General features: G+C 53.1%; 11 protein-coding genes across 11 annotated transcripts; 6 read left to right on the top strand and 5 right to left on the bottom strand.

Annotated features, from left to right (window-relative positions):
• Positions 1-7: 7 nt before the first annotated feature.
• On the bottom strand, positions 8-307 carry VTN00DRAFT_1793 (uncharacterized protein; the record flags this gene model as incomplete). Its single annotated transcript, XM_069427939.1, has 1 exon — positions 8-307. The coding sequence occupies one exon, from the start codon at positions 305-307 to the stop codon at positions 8-10; it is 300 nt and encodes a 99-aa protein (XP_069292495.1).
• Positions 308-394: 87 nt separating this feature from the next.
• On the top strand, positions 395-1,239 carry VTN00DRAFT_1794 (uncharacterized protein; the record flags this gene model as incomplete). Its single annotated transcript, XM_069427940.1, has 2 exons — positions 395-419; positions 581-1,239. 2 exons carry the CDS (start codon positions 395-397, stop codon positions 1,237-1,239), a joined length of 684 nt encoding a protein of 227 aa, XP_069292496.1.
• Positions 1,240-1,288: 49 nt separating this feature from the next.
• On the bottom strand, positions 1,289-1,892 carry VTN00DRAFT_1795 (uncharacterized protein; the record flags this gene model as incomplete). Its single annotated transcript, XM_069427941.1, has 3 exons — positions 1,289-1,489; positions 1,551-1,581; positions 1,762-1,892. 3 exons carry the CDS (start codon positions 1,890-1,892, stop codon positions 1,289-1,291), a joined length of 363 nt encoding a protein of 120 aa, XP_069292497.1.
• Positions 1,893-2,360: 468 nt separating this feature from the next.
• VTN00DRAFT_1796 (uncharacterized protein) lies at positions 2,361-4,791 on the bottom strand (the record flags this gene model as incomplete). Its single annotated transcript, XM_069427942.1, has 4 exons — positions 2,361-3,221; positions 3,274-3,539; positions 3,606-4,301; positions 4,530-4,791. 4 exons carry the CDS (start codon positions 4,789-4,791, stop codon positions 2,361-2,363), a joined length of 2,085 nt encoding a protein of 694 aa, XP_069292498.1.
• Positions 4,792-5,773: 982 nt separating this feature from the next.
• On the bottom strand, positions 5,774-6,419 carry VTN00DRAFT_1797 (uncharacterized protein; the record flags this gene model as incomplete). Its single annotated transcript, XM_069427943.1, has 2 exons — positions 5,774-6,169; positions 6,243-6,419. 2 exons carry the CDS (start codon positions 6,417-6,419, stop codon positions 5,774-5,776), a joined length of 573 nt encoding a protein of 190 aa, XP_069292499.1.
• Positions 6,420-7,035: 616 nt separating this feature from the next.
• On the top strand, positions 7,036-7,881 carry VTN00DRAFT_1798 (uncharacterized protein; the record flags this gene model as incomplete). The annotated part of the gene is made up of 1 exon (XM_069427944.1): positions 7,036-7,881. One exon carries the CDS (start codon positions 7,036-7,038, stop codon positions 7,879-7,881), a length of 846 nt encoding a protein of 281 aa, XP_069292500.1.
• A 118-nt stretch (positions 7,882-7,999) lies between these two features.
• On the top strand, positions 8,000-8,388 carry VTN00DRAFT_1799 (uncharacterized protein; the record flags this gene model as incomplete). The annotated part of the gene is made up of 2 exons (XM_069427945.1): positions 8,000-8,033; positions 8,093-8,388. 2 exons carry the CDS (start codon positions 8,000-8,002, stop codon positions 8,386-8,388), a joined length of 330 nt encoding a protein of 109 aa, XP_069292501.1.
• A 77-nt stretch (positions 8,389-8,465) lies between these two features.
• On the top strand, positions 8,466-8,850 carry VTN00DRAFT_1800 (uncharacterized protein; the record flags this gene model as incomplete). The annotated part of the gene is made up of 3 exons (XM_069427948.1): positions 8,466-8,562; positions 8,629-8,682; positions 8,747-8,850. 3 exons carry the CDS (start codon positions 8,466-8,468, stop codon positions 8,848-8,850), a joined length of 255 nt encoding a protein of 84 aa, XP_069292502.1.
• Positions 8,851-10,973: 2,123 nt separating this feature from the next.
• VTN00DRAFT_1801 (uncharacterized protein) lies at positions 10,974-11,333 on the top strand (the record flags this gene model as incomplete). Its single annotated transcript, XM_069427949.1, has 1 exon — positions 10,974-11,333. The coding sequence occupies one exon, from the start codon at positions 10,974-10,976 to the stop codon at positions 11,331-11,333; it is 360 nt and encodes a 119-aa protein (XP_069292503.1).
• Positions 11,334-11,920: 587 nt separating this feature from the next.
• VTN00DRAFT_1802 (uncharacterized protein) lies at positions 11,921-12,841 on the top strand (the record flags this gene model as incomplete). Its single annotated transcript, XM_069427950.1, has 2 exons — positions 11,921-12,500; positions 12,570-12,841. 2 exons carry the CDS (start codon positions 11,921-11,923, stop codon positions 12,839-12,841), a joined length of 852 nt encoding a protein of 283 aa, XP_069292504.1.
• Positions 12,842-13,177: 336 nt separating this feature from the next.
• VTN00DRAFT_1803 (uncharacterized protein) lies at positions 13,178-14,540 on the bottom strand (the record flags this gene model as incomplete). Its single annotated transcript, XM_069427951.1, has 3 exons — positions 13,178-13,276; positions 13,345-14,273; positions 14,354-14,540. The coding sequence occupies 3 exons, from the start codon at positions 14,538-14,540 to the stop codon at positions 13,178-13,180; spliced, it is 1,215 nt and encodes a 404-aa protein (XP_069292505.1).
• Between the last annotated feature and the right edge of the window lie 122 nt (positions 14,541-14,662).

Here is a 14,662-nt window from a genome sequence, read left to right on the forward strand (position 1 = left end):
GGCGCTCCTAGAGGTGGTTCTTGCGCGGACGAGCGAGATGAGGTTGGCCGTGAAGCCCAGCGCTGCGACCCTTTCTGACCAGAAGCGCAGTTTGCGTCCCGTTCCCGGCGCGAGAGGCCTCGAGAGCTGCTTTCGCTGCGAATAGCTTCACGATCGCTTGTTTCGGGCAGTCGGCCACTGCTGATTTTTCCCTGTCGTCTGCTGAGGTCTCCGCGATGCTGGCCTGACGCGTGCTGTTTCTTCCCCCTTGCTCCAGAACTCTTCTTCTGTCGTTCGTCGGCGGATTTCTCTGCGCTGCGCTGCACATGACGCAAGCGCTGCCTGCAACGCTCTGCAACACCACCGTCGAATCCAGACAGCAATCCAGAACCCACGGCACATCGCGCCTCTCACCATGCGAATCCGCTATCCCTTTGCGGGTGAGTGATCCTCTACATCCCCTCCCGCCGTGTCTGCCCCGGTTTCCCGGTGGTGGCCCGTTTTCCCGCTCCTCCACTGGCCTAGCTGAGCTCTGCTCTCAACTACCTAATAATATCTCTATAGACTATGCAGATAGAAAGCCACTAACAGAGTACCTCAGGCGCATTCTTCCTCCTCCTCATCCTCTCCGCCTACATCGGCCTCCTCCCGCACAGCACCGAATCGACAATCCCGCCGCAATTCCAACCCAACGACAAATTCCTCCACCTCGTCACCTTCTTCCTCCTCTCGCTCATCTTCTACTGGATCCCCGACACCACCTCGCGCCGCCGCACCCTGCAGCTGACCCTGCTGGTGTGCACGCTCATCCTGGGCCTGGGGTCCGAGATCGTGCAGGCCCTCCTCCCCAACGGCCGCTCGTTCGACCCCTTCGACGTCCTGGCCAACGTGGTCGGCAGTCTGGGCGCCGTCGGGCTCTGCAGCTGGTACCACCGGCGGATGCTGGAGCGGAGGCGGAAGGCGCGGTTCGGGGCGTTGGCGACGGACGGCGCTGGTGAGGAGGATGTGGAGCTGGGTCTGGCTTCTTCGGGCCCCGGACATGAGGGAGGTGCGGGTATCGGGCCGCAGGAGACCGGTGTGACGACCCTGGAGCAGGAGGTCGACAATTGGGACGAGAACGAGGTGGATAATTGGGATACGGAGGACGGGCCAGGCGAGGAAGATGCGTTGGCGGGTACAAGCAAGAGTGGGGATGGGGAAGAAGGGCCGAAGACGATGCCCCAGAGTGGTCCCGGGGATATGAAGAAACGGAGCGATTGAATCTGGACGAGAAACTCTTCTCTTGTCTACTGTGCAATTGCAAAAGTTGCTAGGCGGCGTGATTGGTGTCGGTGGTCGTTGCTGTTGTTGCTGGCGGACCTACTACTCTCCATCTCTCTCCATTCTGGCATGATGTCTCCGAGTATTGCTTCCATTTTTTCTTCCACCGAGTGTCAGGTGTGCAAGCATTATGATGATAAACATGAACACGTGTGTATGGATATGTGTACGCTATGTGTGGGGTTTCCTCCTGTTTATGTTTGTCTGTCTATTCATGCTCGCAATGCAAAGGTATCTTTTTTTTTACGTACAATAGTCCACGCGGGAGTGTGGGGTTTGAAGCTGTAGATATCATGTGCTGTTACATGTGTGGTGCGGGAAATCTCCCGAGCTATTATATTCTAATGCACATCTTCTTTGAGACCGAAGTTATGGCAGGTCTGCCTTCATATTGCATTCCTGATAAAATGGAGTAAACCCATGTTATCTGTGTAAAAGATACAGTGGCTCGACAAAGCTCACGTCCGCTTCCCTGTCCGACTTCCTATTGATACAATCGGACTAAATACGGTCGGTACCTCATAAACATGGTGATGACAGGAATTCTCCTTTGCACTCGTGCGAGTGTTCTTCCGCTCCTCAACGTTCGGCATCGAATCGCAGTAATGTACACAGCTCTAGTATCGATGATAAAACTCAAATGCAGAAACCAAAGGATGCTGCGTGAGGAGCATAACCGCGAAGGGTATACCTTTCCTGGACAGGTGGTGTGGTGGATACAGAAAACAGAAGAGAATACCTATGCAAACTGTGCTTCGTTCAAAAAAAAAATGCTGAATAGAAAGGGATGCAGGATCGATTAGAGTAAAAGAAGGTCAACAGAAAACCCAGGCATCCAGAAGACATTCATGCAAGTCATAGGAGCGAGTGCAGAAATTAAGAAACACGACTCCGGGACTCGTAAGCAGTCGTGAAGCGAGTGCATGGACGTCGTTCTTGTATGGTAGACCGTGATGGCGATGCTAGCATTATGAAACAAATGAAGGTACCGTCTGGCAGTATAAAGGACAATTGAAGAATCATCTGTAACTCCGTCGGTGTAGCTCTCGAATGAACATCTCTCACTCATTGTCAGAGACCTCTGGAGTGCCTGACCAGCTCCTCGTCGGTGTGGAAGAGCGATCAGGAACGGGTTTCAATTCAGACTTGCTGGGAACCTTGTAATCGGACTCTGAGGACAACTTCGCGACTTTGGGAGACCTAACATCCACGTTTTCCCTCTTTGTACCATCGTCACCGTTTGCTTGTATCTTCCCAAGCTTCAATGCTGCCTGTTCACGGAGAACCTCGTAGATAAACTGCATCTGCATCTCGTTGTACACCATCATCATTCTCTGCTCACGCAGCTGGTTGACTGTCTCGAACACAGGATCCGTATCAGGATCGGTCACCTTCAACAACGCACCAGACTCAAGCTCCCGGAGCAGATGGTCAAGCGCGATGAAGGTACCGGTCCGCCCAACTCCAGCACTGCAGTGCACGATGCGGGGGTTGTCCAAGGTGGACTTGCTTGCGGTCTGTTTAATGAGCTTGAGAAGACCCTCACGGTCCGCTCCCTCTGGTTTCGAATAATCTGCCCAACCAGCGAACAGGAAATGCCAGACAATTTTCGATTGTGAACCCATGGTAAGCTCAAGTTTGCGGATTTCAGAGCGAGACTCCTCGTCGAACGTGGACTCCAAAAGAGTTATCTCCCCCAGCATACTTTCGTTGACTCGTCCGTGACCTTCGTCGTTTATAAACGGGTCCGTTTCCTCCACCTGCAGGACCATCGACGCATTCTCTTCATCCAATGGGAAATACTGGGCACACTTCTCTCTGCCAGCCTCGACAGTCTGTGTGAGCATGACAATCACCGCCACCTCCTTACTCTCATGGAACACCATGTGCCAGAAGTGTGCAAGGTGGCCCGATTTCGGTCCCTAATCGACGGTCAGCAGACAGAAACAAGAACCGCAGCCTCCTAACACTGACCTGTGTGGCGATGTACTTTGTCTCCTCCTCTGTACTCGAATCCTTTAGCACGATCGGCGACGCGTTGATGAAATCACACTCGCCCTCAGGCACCCTGAGATGGATCCGCGAGTTTGCCCAGGCCTGGACGTTGAGATAGCGGTTCCGTGCCTTCACCTCCGGGTCTGCCTCCAACGCCCACCGGTGGGAGGGGTCTTTTGCCAGCAGCCCCTCCGCGAGCCGTGCTCTCTGAAGCCATTCGAGTTCTTCGAATTTATTATGGATCTCTGCATATGCGAAACATGGTTAGCACTCCCGTATAGCACAGACGACACAATATCCAGCCTACTGACCTGTATATGGCTGACAGAGGAAGGGAGGGAGTCCATCGTCACCACCGACCCCCGGACCACATGTCTCCTGCTCGACTGCGGGGCAGGATTCGGAAGCGTCGTCACTGTCCTCCTGAGGACGCCCACGCTTCGTGGACAGGACGTTGGTGTCGATCTTGACGGGCGAATGCGCCATCCTGGCCGCAGCTATCCGGTGGAAAGCCCTGACGCGACCGAGGACGCTGCGCGCCTTTCTCGAGGCCCGGTTCCCAGTCGATGAGAGCTTCCGCGAACTGCTCCGAGGACTGAGCGTATCCGGAGAGGGGGCGCGGGACAGCCCCGTCGCTGTTTCCCGCTCACTGCCGTTGGGAGTGCCAGAGCTGACAGTGTCTGTGTCTGCTTTGGACTTTGGCAGGGTTATCTGCAGCGAGGAGAGGTCGGGGCAGCCGTGGCCGCTGCTCGGAGGACGTTGTGCGGCCAGGTTTCCTAGGTCTTGCGGGCACGAATGGGCGTCCGGGGTGGTGAGGCCGCTGGACCCGCGTTGGGCACGCAGGCTGACGCCGAGCGTTCTTCGAAGAGTAGTCCAAGAACCGGTGGGACAGAGGAGCTGTCCTGCAATCAGAGCAGGGAAATCCCTAGGAATTCTCCGCCTTGCCAACAAACGTGCTGTCGGACTTGGCCAGCAGTCCGGCGTTGCGATTAAGATTAGGTACGGTACTGCCGATTATCAAGACGTAAGAACAGAGTAATTGCGCAAACAGAAGGAGAACAGTATGTGACAAGAAGCAGAAATCAGGCCCGGACCATCAAAAACCTTGGATAAAATATTAATTAATACTGAAGAGGCACAAACGCAAGGGGACATCCACCTGGATTCCCGGAGAGCTGCGACCGAAGGGCTTCGGTTGGATTTATTTATGACCGGGAGCGACGCTTGGATCTCACTGGCCGCACTGCGTTCGCGCGCCACCCAACGTCTCCCTCGGTCATCCACAGTCCTCCCCTCTGTTCCACCTTTTGTGATGTCCAGCCCGAGACCTCTCTGGTCTCGACGCTGAGAAAGCCATTGTGCTGTCAATGCCGCCGTCTGGCCGTGGTTAGCTACGCGCTCTTTGATAGGCTTCACCATGTCGCGCTGGTTCTTTGGGTTCTCGCAGCTCGGGTTCCGGTCCTTTGAAGTGAGCACTGGAAATTTTTGACAGCCCATGGTTGAACCACCACTAACCGTTCCATCTGAACAGATTTGGCTTACTAGCCGGGTATGGCGCTCCGCCGGACCTTCATGCTAACTTATCGACTTCTCAGTGATGATGTTTGTCCAAACTGACTGGTCTTTTTGTGTTGCACAGCTACTGGCGAGCCCGGCTTTTCACAGAATGGTGGGAAGGGTCCACAGAAAAGTTCAACACATTAAACACGGCATACCTCCGGAAGAGATGGGCGGGTCGAACATAGACAGGACAGGTAGGAGGGCTCCCGGTGCCTCCTTAATTTCCATCGCGGTGCTAAAACATGGCTTGCCAGGGCCTGGGATCAAGAAATTTTGGGAGTACTTCAAGGAAGAATTCAAGGACCAACTCAAGGGAAAGCCACCGAATAAACTCTAGCCGTGGATTTCCGAGCCGTGATGATCGTACGAAGATAGCGATAACACAGAGATACCCATAATTGCAGAGAGTGTTACTATTTATCCAGCTGGTAACCGTGTCGAATTTCTTGCATCTTGTATTCCCTTATCGCTCTCTACTTCCCGTCTGAGAGGATCCTTGAGATCCACCGGATATAGATTGGGCTGCATCTCTCGTGCACCATGAGTTGCATCCCTCATTCCATCCGGAGAAGGACGTCGTTGCTTCATTCCGCTTTGTCCAGCCGTCTTTGTCTCTTCCGGTACGGTTGGACCTTGAATTTCGAAGCATACAGCGCTTATTACATGTGCGTTATCTGTCTCGGCTATCGCCGACGAGTGTGTTCTTTAGGGACCGGGCAAGGTGTTTCAGCTGTGATTAGCAGTCTCCACTTGCCCTGGTGATCACTGGCTGGTAGACAATGTTAAATTATTAAATAGACAGAGCTGATATCAGTCGAATACAATTCTCTGCAAGTCAAGCAGTCTGTTTGGTGATGACGTCGAGCCGTAGTCTCATACGCTGTGTACGTCTGATCCCTTGCTGGGGAAGATTCTGGCCCTAGTGCATGCCCTGCATAAAGTTGTGCACAAGGTGCGAATAAGGATACGGGAAACGCCGGCCCGCCCTCGTAGGCGAAACATGGCACGGTCGCAGCGTGTTCGTTCCAAGCGACCGCTGGCTCGGTAGGGCTCTGCAAACTTGGACTGTGCTGGGCTGGGCGCTACAGCAACGGGATCTCGATGCAACGCAGGACGGACCAGCACAGGTCGTCTGTGTCCGTGCCTGAAATGTCGTTTCTCGAAGAGTCCTTAGTGAGTCATTAGTCACCACGGCCTTCCGTGCGTCCCGCGCAGGCCTGGGAATCCCGGATAGTCGGCGGTGGATATGGAGCTGCCGGTCGATGGCAGGGCTGGCGACGGGCTTATGTAAGGACGGGCGCAGGCACACGCGGCGCTACGTGCGCAATAGTACGTGCCCAGATAGATTCCTGGCAGGCCAGAAAGGGAAATTGAGTCAAAATAAGCACCTGGGGAGCGATGATAGGATCAGCAGCGATGATAGGATCAGCAGCGATGATAGGATCAGCAGCGCTGATCGATGTGCAGCGAGGCGAGACGTCGATACTGGGGAAGTGCAGGATCACCGGCGCTGAAACGGGGCAATGACTTGTCGGTACCTGGTAGGGCGCCTGGATGACTGGCATGCGCTGGAATGACGCCAGGGGCAGCGCGGCCTCTGTTATTTATGTATCGTCCTCAGGCCGTGGTCTTTATATGTAGTCTTTAGATACACTATTATTATTATCATCCATCGGACATCACCCCTGATAACCCCTCGACGGTCACAGAGCAGGCATATGGTCTTACAGGCCGTCGTGCAAACTATTTTAGGTAACGACGGCGCGCCGCAGCCCTGTCTGAAATCTTTTCCTCCTGGACCAGTCTGGACAGCGCCCGGCCCCGCTTGCTGCGTTCTAGCGAGCCAGGCATCGGCCGCCGCCCGACCTGTCCAGTGACCAGTGACCACTCTGCCCTCGCCCTCGCCCTCTTCTCGATCTCTCGTCTCTCCCTCCCACTTCCATCCTTTTCAGGCGTCCTACACTTTCTCTCATCCTACTCCTCGTCACTCGTTATCCCGTCCTCCACAGGTTTCTCGGCCTCCATCGCCAGAGCCCTGTATACGGTCTTTGATACACTCAGATCCCGCCGCATCGTCTCGTCTCAGCCTGACCTGGGCTTGTAACACCGGTCCCTCCTGTTTTTTTCCGGCTATAAGCCGTCCACAGCCAGAAGTTCGCGATTTCCAACTCTCTATCCAACATGCGTCGAGTCTCGTTACTCTCGTTTTTGCTATTCGGCCTGGCCGTCCAGGCCGCTGCGGTTGCTGATCCCGTCAGACTGGAGAAGGACGATATCAGCGCAGCAGACTTGCTTCCACTGCCCAGTCCAACCCAGGGGAATACGGCATCCACGACCGATGCTGCTCCAAGCAGCTCGTCATCAGACGACTCGTCTACGACCCAAACCACCGACAGCAGTACCTCGAGCACGTCCGAACCCACCACCACCGGTTCGAAAGAGACCACAAGCGCCTCAGAAACCAAGCAGACCCCGCCGCCGCCAACCCCGACGGATTCCTCTTCCACTACCTCCACCGGCAACAGCAAGCCTACAAATACCGATGAGTCTGCGTCCACCACTACTGCTCCTAAAACAACCGCTCCTCCTCCAACTCCCAAGACCATCACCACGATCATGACTATCAGCGGGACCCCTGTCCAGAAGACCTACACCACCACTCCCACCGAAGCAGCAGCCGGTGCTGCGGCAACCGAGGGCGCTCCAAGTCTCAACTCGGGCAGCTCCGGGGACTCTGGCAGCTCTGGCCTGAGCCAATCCTCGAAGAGGGTTATCATTGGTGTAGTCGTCGGTGTTGGAGGTGCGATCGTCATCGGTGCGATTGCCCTCGTGGCATGGAGAATATGGGGCCGCAAGAGAAACGCTCACGACGCTGATGATGATGATGACCTCATCAACGCTGGTACCGCAGTTGGCTCTGCAAGCCGTGAGAAGGCCCCCAGCCCTGGAGCTGGTAGTACACCGTTCAGGGCTACACTAGATCAGTACCATAACCCTGGTGCGGTCAATGCCGCGTCCAACTTCTAGCCTTGAGTTGCATCCTGTCGGATTTTTTTTTAGCATCTTCTCGTGTCCAATTGGCCCAGGTCCGCTGGTGCCGTTGGACATTGACTGGAGCACTCTGTTGTTGGATACCATTTGACGCATGTGTTTGCAACCATTCTCCACGGTTATCACGGGTTTATTACTGGCGCGACTGGTTGGGAAGGATCAGAGTCACGACTTTTCTGCTTTTGAGCATCTCCATACGGGCTGCATCCTGTTTGTTGTTTCCTCAGTCTTTCGTCACATAGACCGACCTGCTACCACTCATTTCTGAAAATCCCTCACGGCTACCTCTCATCCTCGACTACCCGGATATTTTCATCATCCATTGCCTGCTACAGTACAAAACGAACATTCAGCATTCCTTCCGGCATTCTTTGCATACATAGCATCCACCAAAAACCTCAGACCACTCCATTTTCGGCAGTATTTGTTGTATCATGGGTAATTCACCACTTCGACAGAATCCCCGTTGATATCTCGGCATAGCGACAGTGTGGAATTTTTCCTCTTGTTCTGTGATCATCATCATAGCTGTGTTTAACTCCGGACGGTCCAGACCTTGGATGCCACATGAGACATTCAAGGACTCTTCTCCGCCCCAAAATTCTCACATGTGTGTATATAATTTCTTTTTGGCGAGAGTCAGCCAGATCATAGCATGTTCAGAATAAAATTTTCAAAATCTCCATACATTGTTCTGCGTAAATGCCGTCTTGTCTACCGCAGCTGACCCTGCATGTGCAAATAATGGGCATAACATAGACGATCTGTCGTTGTACTGTACGTTTCTCTTTGTTGGTGTTCTTACTTCCTTTTCTTCGGTACCAGATCATCAAACTTCCAGTCGGATCCAAGGGTCCGTCGCGGTCTGATCCATCCAGCTGGAATCGGTTCGACATCCAAACGCTACGAAAAGTGCATGGCCGGGCTTGGAGTCCCTCTTGGTAAAAAAAGAAAAAAAAAGAAAGGAAGGAAGGAAGGAATATCATTAAGGATGCAGCAATATATAACGATTATCGGATCATCAGCCCTGGATGGGAACTGGAGGGCCTACGGGGATTGGTGATCAAGCACGAGATGGGCTCGCTCAGACATACCTGAAACCCTAACCACCACAGCTCCCGGCGGTGTTGCATCCCCCCAGGATTTATATTATGGGAGGTTCTAGTAAGCACGTAGGTTTTGATTTCGTTAAACTTCTTTCTTGCGATGTTGTTTTGTCGCGGTGATGTAAAAGACATAAGTCTGTATCAACTCGATCTCTCATAGAGTCTGTCACTCGACTTGTTTGTTGGCTACAAATTTATACAATTGAAATATGGCTCCACGACGACAGCAACGACCCTCGACCTCTCTCCCCAGAGACTCCCTTTTCCTCTCCCTATTCCTAATTCTGTTAATTTTAACGAACACCACGATAGTCGCATCCTTCAAGCTGGACCCGATCATGATGATAATGATGGGGTACTCGCTGTTGGGGAGGAGGCAGGTTGAGAATCTACAGGTTCGATTCGACCCATCGCATCCCCATCCCGGCCGGCTTCATCTACATCCATCCATTATAGGACATTTTGTCTAACAGACCACATTGAAAAAATGGAGCAGACGTTCAAGGAGAATTTAGGAGGCGCTGCTGCGCCTGAGGTACAACTTATACTGTACAATATGAATCTGACCATCCTGCTCACGAATCAATTAAAACAACACAGATTACCAATACGGGAGACGCGAAACGGCCGTATGGAGTAGATGGGGATACGTTTGTGAGTGGTTTCGTTGCCCGGCGGGGAGCGTCGTCGAATTTTTAGGTCACCAATACTTGGATCCAACAGCCGGATTTCCCGACAGCCGCGGAGAGGAGGTTGGTACCCTTCTACTTTTTGATGAAAAATGGAAATGGGAAGAAGAAGGAAGAGGAGGAAGGAGAATACTACTGCATACCTGCTTGTGCATCATCTATCTCAATCGCTCTGGTGGCTAACATGATGGGATGAACTGCAGTTGCGATAACCAATTCAACGAGTGCCAGAAGGTCAGATACCATAACGACAGGGGGAAGAAAAGCAAAAAGGAATCAATTCCTAACATGTCCCATGTACATACACATACAGGTCGCGAACAGCAGCCAACAAAACCCCTTCAGCGTCAAAGACTGCGAAGCCCAGCAATGTAAGCTTCTCAACTAAACCTCCCACCCAAGATCGATCTTCCAATAACCCTACCAACGGATGATCAACGCTGACCTTTGGTTGATTGATCGCTTGATCTTCAAGCGCGCTGCCGCTCAGCGCAGAAAGTCGCTGCGGTGACCACGTTCCCGGTCGCTACTACGGCGACGAGTAGCCTCCCTGCTTCTGTACCACAGCAGACGTTCCCGTTTGATGATGAGTTTGATATTGTTTGCGATCGGTCGGATTTGTGAGCGTTATGGGTGTGGACTGCGAGAGATTCGTAGGTGTCTTACCTACTGCTTAGGTGGACATGATATATGTGCCATCGGGTCTAGGATCAAGAATGGTTGTTTTTATTTTGGATTATCACTGATGGCGGAATAATGACTCTATTGATACATGCAACATAGAAAGCAAGAGAGTGCTTTCGAAGTAACAATTGTATGTAGAAATGAGACGGAGTCTCAGCCAGAAAGAAACTGATATCTCTGGCAGGATTCATGGTACAAAGAGCAAGAAACGTCTCAGGAACCAAATCCCTCAGGGATTCTGGCGATGTGACAAGCCCTGTCTTCCACATTATTCGAACACGATTACTGAGTATTGCAGAATGCATCCTCATCATCTTTATCATTGCTGTAGAATTAATATCAATCAGTATCTTAAATCTCACACCGTACCGGTCCCAGATACTCCATACAAACACGACACTAAGATGATTCGTTGGGCTGCAGACGAAACTTCAGTACATTAGGTAAGGATCTCGCAACTTATCCGGATTCCGCTCCAACGCAAGGCTTTTCAGACGTTCTTTAGTCGCACGGGACATCGGAGGAGGAATCTCCAGCTCTGATACCACCTCCGGGTCGACATGAATAGGCCGCGTCCTTTCAGACCAGAATGATGAGTCGCCCTGGGACGTTGTCGTCGTGTTGGCTGCGTCTTTTCTCTGTGTCTGTGACTCTGACTCTCGCTCTCGCTCTACTTGGGAATCAAGATCCCACGCTCCTTAAACCTCCGAAGCCGCCTCTCCCTACTTTCTCTTATATCGATGACGACAAGACTGTCATCGTTCTCAAGGGTATCTGCCAATTCGCGGAGGCAGGAACCAGTGTCGATACTCTGTATAACGAGACCGTTGGTGCGGGTTCAGAAGAGCTTGATAGTTCTCGACGTATCTGGGACAGTGCGTCAATGAGATTGAGGGTGACGCGCTCGGGGTTGCCGAGGGGAGGAAGGGGAGGGTCCTTAGGGGATTGATGAGACGACATCTCGTCTGTTGTGTTGCTTTAGAAAGCAACGATTTGGAAGATGTTGAGAGCAAGAGGAAGTACGAGAGAGAAGGGGTGGAATGTTTCCATCAGCAACGTCGGGCGATGGGATGATGCAGGTGAGCGCTGGGGAGCTCTCCTTGCCCTTCTACTAAGCTACTAACAATGGAGAAATCTGGCTCTGGAGTCCGGCACCATATCAGGCACATGAGTCATTTGGAACTACCTAAGCACCGGGAAAGCAGCTACTAGGACATTCATGGCTATACTGAGCATGCCCATCCGTGGATTACTGGAGTAGATAGGGCTAGCCATGTGTCTGCCTCAGGAATGCAATATGCGCGAATCCGGCATAGCGCGATCCCGATCGGCGTCACTTTCGCGTGACGTCGATCGCGTGCTGCGTCGCGACTCGCCGGCCCGACCGGCCACCGTCGAGAATCATCAACACAGAATTGCTTCTTAAGTTCCGCTGGCCGCTCTCTCTTTAGCCGGTCATTCAATAATTTACCTTGAACAAAGAACAAGAATTTCTGGAGAAAGCCATCTAAATTACCTAACTTCTTCACCTTGACTATGTTCGCTACACTCCAACCGCAACAAACTTTCCCTCCGCTCCAGTCCTCATCATCCTTATTCCACTACGCTCCCGCGCGTTCCTCTCCGCTGGCTCCGTGCAATGTGAACATATCATCATCGTCGTCGTCGCGCCGCTCAATGTCTTCTCACTCTTTTTCTCCTTCCTCGTCGAAGTTCGGGACCTTCCCGCTTCAATTTCAATTCTCTCCAGATCAAGAAAGACGCAATGGCGACCAGCAACAACAACCAAAGTCACAGTTGCAGTCGCAGCAGACACAACACACGACCGCAACCAAACCATCCCCGTACGCACAACGCTATGCCTCCAAAATCTCCAACCCCCTCCGCAATATCTCCCCCGTCTCGCGCGAAAAACGCCGCGACATCTTCCTCAACCGCGTCAAGCGCGACCGTGAGGCCGGCAAGTTCGAGGCGCGCGGCGAGCAGCTGATGATGATGGAGTACGTGGCAGAGCAGAAGCAGTGGAACGAGGCGATGCGGAGGGACGCGGATGGGATCCTGCGCGGGTATAATCTGGAGGAGGTGGTGGAGGAGGAGCGGGAGCTTGTTCGACAAGGTAGGTTTTTATTTTTTGTGAGGGTTTTGCGATTTGGATGGGCTCTTTGACTAACGGGAGATTGTTCAGATGAAGCGGACATACATGCATTGGACGAGTACATTATCCCGCAGGAGGAGCAGGAGATGGAGCTGGCTCTCGTCGAGAATATGGAACGGGATCAGTCCGGACAACAGCACCACAATGGTGACGCTGGAGTAGTGGCTAGATCGCCACGCAGTGATCGCGGCTCATCCTACGGCGATGACGATTATGAAGATATCTTCATGGATCTGGCTGACCAGATGGACTGCACAGAGCAGATACAACACAGCCAGGGTATGGATATGTCGAGTGGATAAGAGTTAGCGGGGGTATAAAATAAACCTGCTTTAATTTCTAGCATTGGACGGCGTTCTATTGAGTGGGTCTGCGGCGTTCTGGGATGAATTCAGAGAGTTATGGCACATATTGGGGTACAGATAAAGGGTATCGAGCTGATTATATGTACAGTATAAAATGTGCTGCTGGGATATGTATATGGACAGCCACAGCAAAAGGGACATAGATCACACAAAGTCATTGCGAAGGACTCGTTACTTTCCAATCCACCCGTCCTCAAGAACGACGAGGGAAAAAAAAAATCTGTAAGCTGTGTCGTAAACGCAGGAAGGAAGAAACCAAAGGCGGTCGTTTCATTATTGCTGCGGGCACTCCGGCGGTTCGGCGCCGTCGCGGAGTTCCTCCATCAACGGGTTTGCAATGAGCTCTTCTGGCGGGCTGCCAGCGGCTTGCATCTGTTGCAGAGTTAGCACCCTCGATCAAATTAACGTGATAGGTATTTATTCGACAAGGAAGTACGCACCTCCTGCATCTTCTCCCAGATGTACGCCCTGCACTCAGGCTTCTCATCCGAATACCCCGGCTCTTCAAATTTGGCCACGATCTCCCCCACAACCCGTGCCTGGATCTCATACCGCGCCATATCCTCAGCGGACACCTTGCCGGAACCCTTATTGTCCGCGAGCCAGGGGCCGAACTTGCTGTGGAGCTCCTTGATTGGCTCGTACAGCATGTCCTTGTTCGAGAGCTGCTCCATCATCCCCATGAACATCTTGTTCAAGTCAATGTCATCGCCGCGAGCCGCCCCCGCGTCGACGGCCTTCAGTACCTGCGCCAGCAGGTCTTCGGGGACACTGCTATCACCCTCCGCCGCTGCGGCCGTGGCACGGTCCCCGGATTCCTGAATGCGCTCCATCGTTCGCCGGATAGCATCCTGAAAGGTTTCATCACCGCGCGTGGCAAGGCCGGGCGTGGAGGTCGAGGAAGTGCCCGCGCCTGTACCAGCACTTGCCTGCGCACCTGGCTTGGAACCAATACCACTGTTACTATCCCCGTCAGGCCCACCGGGCATTATCGTCTCCGCGAGAAGATGTTTCAGGAAATCATGAGGCTGGATGCCGCTGTCTTTCAGCTGCTTCGCAAGCTCATCCATCTCCTTATCTATCGCTTCCTGTAACGCGGCATCAGCGGCTGTTGGTGGTGGTGGTGGTGGTTGTGCTCGTCCCGCATCGGCAGCATTCCCGCTGCCAGCATTATTATTATTACCACCAGGACCACTACCGCCGCCCATGAGATTGGCCAGCATGTCCGCCTCCAGCTGCTTGAGAAATGCTTCCTCGTCGAACTCGCCCGCTGGTGGCTGCGCAGCAGCGGCATCCGGCCTGCCAGGACCCGAGGAGGCGGGGACTTTCTCTGTTGATGGCTTGGGCTTGGAGAAGTCATCTAGAACCTCTGTAGGTATCGTTGAGTTAGCGCCTCTGGATATCCTTTTGCCATAGATACAGAACTATTATTGTTAAGACATCACGTACCATCCAGCTCCTCCCAGTCAGACTCATCATCGTCTGTGGCGGGTGCGGCACTGGCCTGCTTAGCAGTGGAAGAGGGATTCCCACTAGCGTCGGTGGCAGCGACAGGCGTGGGCTCTTTGCTCGCGGCGGCGGTGTTGGTCGTCTCGTCGGGCTTGTCGCCTGGTTGGGTGGATGTCCCTTTCTCCATCTTTGTCGCTGGAAGGGGGAGATCTAAGGGTCTGGACGAGGCCGTGCGATGACTTCTCTCCAAGGGCCGCGGAGAGTTTACGGAGTGCCAACTCGGCCGCGGCCTCTCTCCACGTGAAGTCG

The sequence above is a fragment of the Thermoascus crustaceus genome, assembly GCF_041956765.1.
Source record: "Thermoascus crustaceus strain CBS 181.67 unplaced genomic scaffold VTN00scaffold_1, whole genome shotgun sequence".
In the NCBI taxonomy this organism is placed as follows: domain Eukaryota; kingdom Fungi; phylum Ascomycota; class Eurotiomycetes; order Eurotiales; family Thermoascaceae; genus Thermoascus; species Thermoascus crustaceus.